This window comes from Xenopus laevis, chromosome 5L (genome assembly GCF_017654675.1).
Source record: "Xenopus laevis strain J_2021 chromosome 5L, Xenopus_laevis_v10.1, whole genome shotgun sequence".
NCBI lineage: Eukaryota > Metazoa > Chordata > Amphibia > Anura > Pipidae > Xenopus > Xenopus laevis.
Genome location: NC_054379.1, coordinates 37,982,925 through 37,995,488, shown reverse-complemented (window position 1 = coordinate 37,995,488; position 12,564 = coordinate 37,982,925). Strand labels below are relative to the sequence as shown.

Here is a 12,564-nt window from a genome sequence, read left to right as displayed (position 1 = left end):
GGTTCTGTACATTACCACAATGAATTTTAAATTAAACAACTCAGATGCAGTTGAACTGCAAACTTTCATCTTTAATTCAGTGGATTAAAAAACTGAAAATAAAATTTTCATTCTAATACTTGGTTGAAAACTCTTTGCTGAAAATGACAGCCTGAAGTCTTGAACTCATGGACATCACCAGATTCTGGGTTTCCTCCTTTTTAATGCTCTGTGAGGCCTGTACTGCAGCGGCTTCAGTTGCTGTTGGTTTGTGGGCCTTTCTGTCCAAAGTTTAATCTTCAACTAGTGAAATGCAGCTCAATTGGGTTCAGAGCAGGTGATTGACTTGGCCATTGAAGAATATTCCACTTCTTTGCTTTAATAAACTCCTGGATTGCTTTGGCTGTATGTTTTGGGTCATTATGACGCCTCCCAATCAAGTTGACTGCATTTCGCTGGATATGAGCAGACCGTATGTCTCTGAACAACTCCGAATTAATTCGGCTGCTTCTCTCCTGTCACATCATCGATAAACACTAGAGTTCCAGTGTCACTGGCAGCCATGCACGCCCAAATCATCACACTGCCTCCGCCATGTTTTATAGAGATGTGGTATGCTTTGGATCATGAGCTGTTCCACACCTTCTCCATACTTTTTTCTTGCCATCATTCTGGTAGAGGTTGATCTTGGTTTCATCTGTCCAAAGAATGTTTTTCCAGAACTGTGATGGCTTTTTTAGATGTTTTTTAGACATCTTTAGAAGTCCAATCTAGCCTTTCTATTCTTGATGTTTATGAGTGGCTTGCACCTTGCAGTGTACCCTCTGTATTTAGTTTCGTGCAGTCTTCTCTTTATGGTAGACTTGGATATCAAAACGCCTACCTCCTGGAGAGTGTTGTTCACTTGTTTGGCTGTTCTAAAGGGGTTTCTCTTCACCATGGAAATGATTCTGAGATCATCCACCACTGTTGTCTTCCGTGGACGTCCAGGTCTTTTTGCGTCGCTGAGTTCACAGTGCTTTCTTTTTTTCTCAGGATGCACCAAACTTTAGATTTTGCCACTCCTAATATTTCAGCAATTTCTCGGATGAGTTCTCGCTGGCAGTGCTTCAGGCTAAGGGGGATTGCGCGTATTTCTAGCAGATTGATTGATAGTGTGCCCTCCTTTGGAGTCCATCTGCCCTGTGCTGTGTGACCTTTCAATACTGCTCCCCATCCGAATAGGCTTGTGTCCGTTGTTAGAAGACACCACCATGGATTTCCGAGTGCCGGGCGAAGTGCGGTGCCTGAGAATATAGAACGTTGAAGACTCTCCATTTTCTTGTCCATGGCATTTTGTAAGGATGATGCATCTGGGGCTGGCAGCGCCGTGTTCTTAGAGAGTCAGGATACCGGCACATCCACAGAAGGTGGAGCTGACCACTTTTCAATAACATCTGTTGGAAAGGGAAAAAGCTTTGAAAACCTGCAGTTAGCTTGAAAACGCCTTTCAGGCTTATCCCACTCCTGTTGTGTTATGTTTTCGAGCTGTGAGTGAGATGGAAAAACCAGTGAAACTTTGCTGTTTCTCTTGAAAAGAGAGCCAGATGAAGTGGAGGCAGCCTCAGACTCCTGAAGATGTAATGAGTCCATGACTGATAAGATCTATCATCTCTGCGGAACGTGGAACCGGGTCATCTTCCTCTTCGTCACTGAGGGATAGTTCCCCTTCTGAGAGAGTGTGGTCTGGAATAGGGGGAGATTGACTTCTGGTGCCTCTATAGCTCTCTTCGTCAGAGGGTGATGGGGCCCTCCGTTTATATGTCTTGCTCTTGGAGTTGTCAAGGCGGGATAGGAGCTTAACTAGTGACTCGGCCAGCTTTGGGAGGACAGAGACTAGCATACTTACCTATGCGAGTTTCCTCTCCCTGTGTGTCACTCGGCCAGTCAATTCTCCTCCTGTGAATCGATGGAGAAATTAGAGATCCTGGATGTTGGTCGCAAAGCACACCCTTCGCCCCCAAAGACCTGGGAGAGGTCAGCCAGTGGCCACCTACTCAGTGTAGGGGACATGAGCATCTCCTGGTGTCAGAATAACTGACTTTATTGAGCAAAGTCAATAGTCCGTCCTAACCTCCTGAGGACGCAACCAAAAAAAACTGATCTGGGCTCCGCCTGCTCGGGGTATAGCCAGTGAGGGAGGAGCCAACTGTTATTTTTATTTTTGTGTCCTGCCTCCTAGTTGTAACAGCTATACCCACTGTCCCTGTGTCCCCAAAGCAGACAATGGAGAAATATGAAATCTGAAACATAACACTTTTAAAGTTTCTGTTAAAATGTACCTGTACATACAGATAATCCAGTGCCCCAGCACTCCTACAGCAAAGACCTGCCTCACCACACTGTTGTGGGCGACATTATTGTTGAGCCAGGTCTGGTATTAGTCTAAAATTGTAAAAAAAATTTAAAAGAACCCCTTAAATTATTTTTTTTTTGTTTTCTGCTGAAATGCAAGTTTCTGAACCACACGAAAAAGCACATACCTTCATCTCTGCTAATTGATCTTTGTAGTGGACTTGGATTTAGTTCTACTCCATCCGGCTTTTTATTCATACTTACAAATAAAATGCCCCGTGTTGCTAAAAAAAAACACGAAAATATAACAATACAATGAAAAAGCTACTTGGCTAAAATGCTGACATACATTGTCTGAGAAGATTCTTGTTCATCCAGGACATGGTACAGTATATCTATAGTAAGTCAAATCAATTGGACATGCGGTGTTGTGTGTTTCTCTTAAAGATGTTTGCAAGAAGAGAAATACAGCACGTCCAATTGATTTGATTTATCACATATAGATATGTTACATACATTATGCAGTTTTAAAATATGGTGCATACAAGAGTAAACAAGGAATCATCATTTAAAATTTCAGGCCAAAAAGGAGGATATGTCCTATTGTTTCATGGGGATCCCTTGATATCTTCTTTGGTGCACAGCACTGAACCTCACTTACTTGGTGGGAATCACCCCACCCTCCTGCAGTTCCAGATTGGTTTCTTAAATTAGATGACATACATAAGATTGTAAAACTATTTTCTAATACTCTGGAACAATACACAAAGTACAAGCTAACCTGGGTGAGATGACTTTTTTTAAGGTTTCTAACATATATAAATCCATTATAGCCTATTCCTTCACAGTATAGGAATTTTTATGGTTAATAGTTTCTATTAAAACTAGGCAACCATCTACAACACTTCCCTTTACTTGGACATAGCTACAAAATATTTGCTACCTGAAGGCACAGAAATCAGTGTTACAATATGAATGATTTTATAAGTGTACTAAGTTCAAAGGTTTGGTCTAGGCTTTCTACCAAATAGTATGCTAAATTGGCAATTACTCAAACCAGATGCAAATAAAACAGAAAAAAACCTGCTAAAATTTACTTTCTGGTGTGTTGCAGGATTGGGTATTGTGAACAGCCTGTTGGGAATAGTAGTTGTCATAGAATCCGGTTGTATTTTGTGAACACTGATAGCTGTTTGTGTGTTGCACATGGGTTGTGTCTTCTGTATTTTGGTGAAAGGGTGGGCTAGATAAATTGTATCCGTCTCTCTGGTTGTTTATCACTGGATTTTGCAAAGTAGATGCATTAAAAGGTGCTACAACTCCAGTTAGGTTGGAGCTAGTAAATTTAGAAACAGACTGCAAGGGTGGATTTTGATGCAAGGGTGACACATTAGGTCCAGATTCTGGCAGTGGCTCAGAGTTGTACATTGGTTGATAACATTCTTGGTATTTATTTCCATAGTATGGTGGGTTATAAAACTTTGTTCTGCATAAAAATACAATAAATTATTATTCATTATGTAAAAATGATTGTATATCTGCATACAGAGAAACAGGTATTAACGTGGGCTCCGATATACTTTATTTACAAATGCTGGAGCAGCCAGATATGCATTGGAAAGCTAATGTGGTAATTGTAAATGCCAGGTGTAAATTGTATTCAAATAAAACTCCACAAAATGCTAACTTTCAGCTTAGTTGCTATGGGTTACTACAACTTGATATAACACCTATTACAACAGTATACCTAACATGGTGTAATAATCGTCTTTATAAAGAAAGTTGCACGCCATAATCTTCTTTATATGCAGAAGGGAAAACGCTCTGTAAGGCTACAAATGTATTGGTATTGCTACTTTATATTACTCTTCTTGTGCTTCAGGCCCTCTCCTATTCATATAAAAGTCTCTTATACATGGTTGCTAGGGTAATTTGGACCCGACAAACCAGATTGCTGAAAGTGCAAACTGGAGAGCTGCTGAATAAAAAGCTAAATAACAAAAACCACAAATAAAAAAAAAAAAAACAATTGCAAATTGTCTCAGAATAACTCTCTACATCATACTAAAAGTTAACTCAAAGGTGAACAACCCCTAATAATATTTATTAGCTGTAATAACAGAGGATGTGAATTTTTAAAAGGAAAATTTAAGTAAGAATGCTATGAAATGAAACAAAAAACCCACCCATGCCTTTGCATTTCGGATGCACCATTTTCATTGTCATGCTGTACTTCTTCTGTGTTTAAAACCTGCAATGAATACACAGTTTATTAGAAACGAAAAATACAATTGTCTGCAGTGTCAAAACTATTCTTTGTCCTAAGGCACAGCTACTGCATTGTTTTTTTAAATTGCAAACACTAATACAATAGCTTAAAATAAAGAAATATAGGAAAGGAGATTTTTAGTATAACTTACCGTTAAATCTCTTTCTCTCTAGGCACTTGGGGGACACAGAAACCACACGGTCAAGCAGGGGTTAAGCTCCTCCCTCCAGGAGGCAGGACACTGAGCAAAAGTTGGACTCCTCCTTCTCCCCCTCTATATACCTCCTGCTTAACGCCCACATTTCAGTTTTATAGCAAGCAGAAAAGAAACAAGGAACTATATACACGTAAACCAAAGGTCAAGCCAGAGGAGAAGTTCCCATTCACAGCCAACAAGGGTGACCTGTTCAGGGAGGGTGTTCCTGTGTCCCTCCAAGTGCATGGAGAGAGAGAGATTTAACGGTAAGTTATACTAAAAATCTCCTTTTATGTTATGGCCTCGGGGGACACAGGAACCACGGGTACTAACCAAAGCAGACCATAGTTCAGAGAGGGAAGAAACCCAATTGCGTGCTTCAGTCTAAACAGACGACTGTTTGCAGGACCAGAACACAGTTCGGCAGAAGAATTGGTTTCAACGCGGTAGAATTTTGTGAAAGTATGTATGGAGGATCATATGGCAGCCTTGCACAGCTGGTCAGCAGAAGAATCGTTCATCCATGTCCAAAAGGTAATCGTGTAAGCTCTGACCCCCTCCGGAGGGAAGCTTAGTATGCCGGTCTGATCGTCTCTCTGATACAAATCCAAGTAGCCTTGGATGCTGCTGTCCCTACCCGAGGACCTGAGGGAATCACAAACAAGGATTCGGACCAACGAAAGGTAGAGGTTCTCTTCACACATGTTGACAATACCCTGACAACATCTAGGGAATGAAGGCAAACCTCCTTTCTTTTTCTTTGGGTCTGGACAAAAAAACAATAGGCTAGTTAACGTGAAAGGCAGATACCACCTTGGGAAGGAAAGATGGTATTGTCCGTAAAACCACCTTATCCGAGTGAAAAACCATGAGCGGAGGGGCTATGGAGAGTGAACTCAACTCGGAGACTCACCTGGCAGACACAATGGCCATCAGGAAAGCGACCTTCCAGGTCAAAAATGGGGAGGTCTACCGAGCTAAGCAGCTCAAACGGTGGGTCCTAAAGAGATCTTAGCACTAGGTTGAGATCCCATGTCGGAGCTGGTCTTCTGACGGACGGAGCCACATGAGAGGTGCCCTGGATGAAAACTCATATGTCGTCCTTAAGTGCCAGCCTGGAATAGTACTGATGAGGTTGAGAATAGTACTGATGAGGCTGAGAGTCTGAACCAGACTCTTCAGGGCCAGAATGGGGCCACGACAATCAAGCACAGATTCTCCTGAAGGAGCCTCTTTAGGACTCGAAGTAACATTGAAATGGGAGGAAAAAATTTATGCGAGCCGAAGCTACAACGGCATTGTCAGGGCGTCAACCCCCGCTATTAGCGGGGCTTCTGGCGAAAAATCTTTCCATGTTCCTGTTGTATTGAGACGCCATTAGATCAACTTCCGGTTGTATCATCTTAAACACCTCTGGAAGGAGTTCCCAATATATGGACAAACAATCCCTGTTTTGTTTAAGGGTAAGGCATTTTTCAGTAGCTGTATGCGCAAAATGTCTGTCTTAAATATATTGATAATGGGTTGAGTGCAGAGGACCTCTTGTATTTGTCTATATGTTGTCGTACCATACCTCCCGGAAGCAACGCAGGCATCCCCCCACCACCTGGTCTTGTACCGGAGAGCCTGTCGCGTCATTGTAACGCGGACTTGTCAGGGGCGGGTTTTTGTTGATTCTTGCTGGGCTGCCATCCTTGTCTGTTCTTGTGCTGGAATCTGCTTCTTAGAGCTCAGATTAGCTGTCCAGTGTTTAAGCCATAGCGCTCTGCCACTGCGGTGGCCGATTTTTGAGCAGACGCCTGTACGGAATCAAGAGAGAGCATCTCCCAGAAAAGCATTAGCGTCCACCATGTGGGCAGCTGATAATTCCGCCTGAGGTGAATTATCTCTGAGGCCATCTAGCAGCTCCTGTGCCCAGTCCGCCATCGCCCTGCTGACCCACTCCGCTGCAGTTACTGGTCTGAATGTAGAGCCTGCAGATGTGAATATTAAGCTTGTCGGTGGGATCTTTGAAGGCTGTGGAGTCTGGCACAGGAAGGGCTGTATTCTTTAATAGTCGCAATACTGGGACATCTACTGCTGGTGGGACACCCAACTTTTCAGTGAGGTCCTTGGGAAAGGGGTAAGAGCATGAGAACCTCCTGGAAGGTTGAAACTTTTTCCCTGGAGAATCCCATTTTCTTTGGATGACATCCCCCAACTGTTCGTGAAAGGAAAATTGCACGGACTGCTTGCGCTTAAAGGGCCCTTGGCCCCTGCACCAGATCCCGATGGCTCCTCCAGCTGTAAGGAATTTTTAATAGCCCCAATAATGCCCACCATATCTTGGGGAACTTTCCTTTTGGGATCAGAAATATCTCCCTTAAAGGAATTGTTCAGTGGAAAATAATAAAAACTGGATAAATAGATAGGCTGTGCAAAATAAAACATGTTTCTAATATAGTTAGTTAGCCAAAATTGTAATGTATAAAGGCTGGAGTGATTTCATGTATAACTTGTCAGTCAGGACACTACTTCCTGCTTTTCAGCTCTCTTGGTTTACACTGACTGGTTACCCTAGTTACCAGGCAGTAACCAATCAGAGACTTGAGGGGGGGGGCACATGGGTCATATATGTTGCTTTTGAATCTGAGCTGAAAGCTGAGGATTAATTACAAACTCACTGAACAGAAATGTACCATGTGGCCCCCCTTCAAGTTGCTGACTAACTCAAGAGTTATAGAGCTGAAAGGCAGGAAGTTGGATTCTGGCTGTTTTATTAGACATCTGTTCACTCCAGCCTTTATATATTACATTTTTGGCTAACTAACTATATTAGAAACAGTTTTTATTTTGCACAGCCTATTTACCTAGTTTTTATTTTCACACTGAACTATTCCTTTAAGCTGGCCATTGATGCAAAGATCCAATCGTACGAATCATCGTGCGATCGGACTTCCCCATCTCCCGACCTGCCACTAACCATTCAGATCAAAGTCTTACCATTCAGATCAAATAAAGTAGTTAAAGAACAGATCCGCCAATGTTCTGCCCCTGACAGCAATCGTACGATTTCTATGTCCGACAAAGCTAGTGACAGTCTCCCACTGAAAATCGTATGATCGGCAATACACGCAGAGATATTATTGGCAGCCGACAAAAATTTTCTAACCTGTCCGATCGACCAAACAACCGATCTCCGCCGGATGAAAAATGACGGGACTCTCCACACACGGTCCGAAAATCGTAAGAATCCTCGAGTCATACAATCGGATCTTTGCGTCTATGGCCAGCTTTACTGAGTCAGAGATATCGTCGGCTGATTTCCCAGACGATATAGGCATGGGAGCCATTCTCTTGCTTAATGCCATACTGTGTTTGGTCTAAGGTTGAACAGATAATTGGTTAACAAATTTGTCCACTGAGGTTGATAGATTTGCAATTCCCTGCAGGTTAGCCAGGGATTGGGACAGCTGTAGTTCCCAAGATGGGGGGGGGCTTTCCCCCATAGAGTATGACTGGGATGCTGTAGCCCCTGCTGAGCCCCCGGTGGCTGTTAGAGCAGAGGTAAAGTCTCTTGGACCTGTAAGCTCAGGATAGAGTCCTGCGCGGGTCCATTTTTTGGAATCAGTACCTGACCCTTACCCGCAACCTGAAATCTGCAACCCGGACCCGCAACCAGCATTCTTACCCGCTTGGACCCACTACCCGACCCGCAAGTACCTTATCCGCAACCCAGACCCGCTGACCATCAAGGATCAGGAAGTGCTGTCACCAGCGGCCCAACCCGCAGAACCGCCAACCCGCGTCTATACCCGCACCAGGAACTTCTACCCACAATCCGCAGATTTTTGCAGGTACCGACCCACTGCAGGACTCTAGCTCAGGAGCTATGACAGGGGTTGATGTTTCCCCTGAATGTGCGCAGGCTGTGCAGACAGGATCCCCTCGTCCTTTATGCAACTTTGCGTTGCATGAAGTACAGGTAAAATAGGTCACTGAGGCAGTGGCCTTGGCTTTCCCTCCCCTGGGAAACATAGTCCCCTTGCAGCTGTGGCCCTTAGGTAAGTGTCTCCGTTAACTACCCCCACCACCTGACTTGTGCCCGAAGAGGAGGAGAAGTAGGGAAGACCAGAGTTGGAGCTGCCACCCCGGAGAAGGTTCCGTCGGCTCGTGGAAGAGGGGAGGTAGTCTGAGTTCCCCGCAACCAGCCGTACCAGAGAGGCTGTAATGGCACGAAACTAAGCGCCCAAGACCAGACACCCATGGTGACGTCACTCCCGGCCATACCCCTCCCGCCGCCGGTTGGAAGAATCCTACCGTGCTCCCCCTGAACTGTGCGGTGGTGGGGTAAAGGCCCAGCTGCAGGGAGGGAAGGAAAGTCTCCACAGTAGTGAGAGGCTCTGAGTCAGCCTACTTACCTCGAGGGGTCTGCGGTGATGTGTGGCCATTGATGGTGAACAATAAAGCTCCCACTTATAAGCCTCTCTAGCCAGCCAATTCCAGTCCCTCGTGTTGGCAGACTCCAGATGAATTGGGTGGTCGGCTTAAGTAAGACTTACAGACCCCAGCAGAGGCATCCCATGATGGGGGCTGACCCTGGAGTACAGGCTTGTCCCTGACTTCAGCCTCACCCCAGGTGTCATCGCTAGTAGTTGACCAAAGCATCTCTTTTATGGGGCCTCTAGAGGCCAAGCCCTACCTTTATGAATGCAGGACACTGAAAAACTGAAATGTGGGAGTTAAGCAGGAGCGATATAGAGGGGCAGAAGGAGAAGTCCAAATTTTGCTCAGTGTCCTGCCTCCTAGAGGGAGAAGCTTAACCCATGTTCCTTTGTCCCCCGAGGCCGTAAGAGAAAACAACCTTACAGCTGGAGATACAGTGTTGCAACTTACACTGCACCCACAATGTTTTAATTTCAGTCCACCAATATAATATACAACACATACAGAATGACATCTTTGTCTGGATCATCAAAATCTAGATACAGTATATGACCAATTTAAAACAGCAATATCATATACAATATAAGCAAAGGGGAAAGATTGGTTAGAAAGCAAACCAACAAAATCAATATTTACCTTGTGTAGTAGCTCCCTTGTGTCATCTGTTAAGGAATCATGTGAAAACTTGCAGTTATCTCCTTGGTAGCACTTTGCTCCTGTATGGTAAAACTTGCATGGAAATTCATGTAGATAATGCATGTTAAGGTGGATAACTAAAGTGAAAAATCTGCAGTTGTTCTTGTTGCCATGCCATGGCTATACTTTTTCCAACAAAAGTAACTTTCTGTTGCTTGCACACATCATGTAAGTTTAGCATCTTTTACATAGCCCCTGTTATCACTATGGTAGCTGTATACAGGAAGTTTGCAATTAAATACATTTTCTGTACCTAGAGCACTGGACAGCTTTTTTCTTGGGGTGCAACCGATACAATCATGACGGTTTGCACCTCAATGGAAGGGGGTCCACTGTGCTAGGGGAAAGAATGGCCAAGAGGTTGGAGGAGTGTTTAAACTAGGCAAGGGGGGGGGCGGGAGAGAAAGAATTATGGGGAAGCTAGGGTAGACGGGGCAGTGGGATAAGTAAGGGGTCATGTGGGAGGAGTGAGGGGGCATACAGGAAGGAGGTCCCTCTGTTACAAGAAAAATCGAATAATGCTAACTTAACCTATAATTCACCACTAAGTAATGTCAATTTCAAAAGTAAAAGTAGTAACCTCCGCTGTATGCTGGCAAATGCACGGAGTTTGTCAGGTAAAATGGGAGACCTAGAATTAATTGCATGCTCTAAAAATTATGATATAATTGGTATCACCTGGTGGGATAAAACATGTGACTGGACTGTGACTTTAAACGGTTACACCCTTTTAAGGAGGGACAGAGGGATTAAAAAGGATGGAGGAGTGTGTTTGTATGTAAAGCCGGAATTAAAGCCATGCACTAAAGAAATAACCATTAGCTGGCACTGGTGAGGGTGTAGAATCCCCCTGGGTATAGATTTTGACTGGGCAAAAGGTTACAAAGAGAATTATCATTGGTGTATGCTATAAACCACCTCGTATATGTGACGAGTATGAAGCCCAGCTACTCTTGCAGATACAAGCGGCTTCACAGCTGGGTCAAGTTGTTGCTATGGGTGACTTCAATTATCCAGACATTGACTGGGGTAATGGGGTTGCCAAGACAGAAAAAAGCTAGTAGGTTTGTAAATATGCTGAATGACAACTTTTTATTCCAGCTCGTTCAAGAACCTACTAGGAATAACTCGCTTTTGGACCTTGTAATAACTAATAATACTGAACTCATATCTAGCATTTGTGTGGGCGAGCATTTAGGGAATAGTGATCATAACATGGTCTCCTTTGAGATTCTGTTACAGAAGCGATTCTATAAGGGAGTAAATAAAACACTGAATTTCAGATGTGCAAACTTTGACAGTATAAGGGAATCTCTGCAACATATTTAGTGAAAAATGCTTTTCACAGGGTTAAACAGAGAACAAAAATGGGAAGTCTTTAAAATTCTGCTTAATAAAAATACATGTCAATATATTCCCCTTGTAAGCAAGGAACTTTGTTGCAAAGCCTTTTTGGTTCAATAGAAGTGTTGGTGTTGAGGTGGGTAAGAAAAGACATGCTTTAAAGGCTTTCAAGTTAGCTGGGACAGCCGAATCATTTATAAGGTAAAAGGAGGCCAATAAATCAGAAGCTATAAGGCAAGCTAAATGGATATAGAAAAAGATATTGCAGCAAGCAGTAAAAATAATTCTATAATTATTTTTTAAATATGTTCATAGAAAAAAACTGAAGCAGGAAAAGGTGGGACCTTTAATATCAGAGGGGGGTTGATGAAAACAAAATAAAAGCACAGATCTGGTCCGGGGTCAGATGGTATTTATCCCCGGGTACTTAGCGAACTTAGCGCTGTGATTGCCAAACCTCTTTACTTAATTTTTCAGGTCTGGCATAGTGCCAAGAGACTGGCGAATTGCAAATGTGGCGCCTCTATTCAAAAAAGGATCCCATTCTCTGCCTCAAAACTATAGGCCAGTTAGTCTGTGGTCAGTGGTAGGAAAGCTTTTCGAAGGGTTAATAAAGGATAAGATACTGGGACTTTATAGCAAATCATAATACTATGAGTGTGGGCCAGCATGGATTTATGCGTAATAGATCTTGCCAGACTATTTATTTTTATGAGAAGGTAAGCAGGGACCTCGATTCTGGGATGCCAGTGGATGTGATTTACTTTGCTTTGCTAAAGCATTTGATACAGTGCCACACAAAAGGTTACTGGTTACATTAAGGAATGTTGGCCTGGAACATAGTATTTGTACCTGGATAGAGAACTGGCTAAAAGATAGACTACAAAGAATGGTGGTAAATGGAACATTTTCTAATTGGACCAGTGTTGTTAGTGGAATACCGCAGGGCTCTGTACTAGGTCCCTTGCTTTTCAACTTGTTTATTAATGACCTGGAGGTGGGCATTGAAAGTACTGTTTCTGTATTTGCAGAAGATGCTAAATTGTGCAGAACTATAGGTTCCCGCAGGATGCCGAGACTTTGCAAAGTGATTTGTCTAAGTTGGGAAACTGGGCAGCAAACTGGAACATGAGGTTCAATGTTGATAAATGCAAGACTATGCACTTTGGCAAAAATAATATAAAAGCAAGTTATATACTAAATGGCAGAGTGTTGGGAGTTTCCTTAAATGAGAAGGATCTTTGGGTTTTTGTAGATAACACGTTGTCTAATTCTGGGCAGTGTCATTCTGTGGCTACTAAAGCAAATAAAGTTCTGTCTT

At 43.3% G+C, this 12,564-nt stretch overlaps 1 protein-coding gene across 1 annotated transcript in view; it reads right to left on the bottom strand.

The window, feature by feature from the left end:
* LOC108716109 (zinc finger CCCH domain-containing protein 6) overlaps positions 1-12,564 on the bottom strand; it is a 29,512-nt gene that overhangs the window by 4,132 nt on the left and 12,816 nt on the right. The window contains exons 9-12 of the mRNA XM_041563725.1: positions 5,333-5,544; positions 4,500-4,564; positions 3,411-3,817; positions 2,502-2,597 (exon numbers count right to left, since the gene is read on the bottom strand). Of these exons, the coding sequence (XP_041419659.1) occupies positions 2,502-2,597; positions 3,411-3,817; positions 4,500-4,564; positions 5,333-5,544 (780 nt within the window). The remainder of the gene's footprint in view (positions 1-2,501; positions 2,598-3,410; positions 3,818-4,499; positions 4,565-5,332; positions 5,545-12,564) is intronic.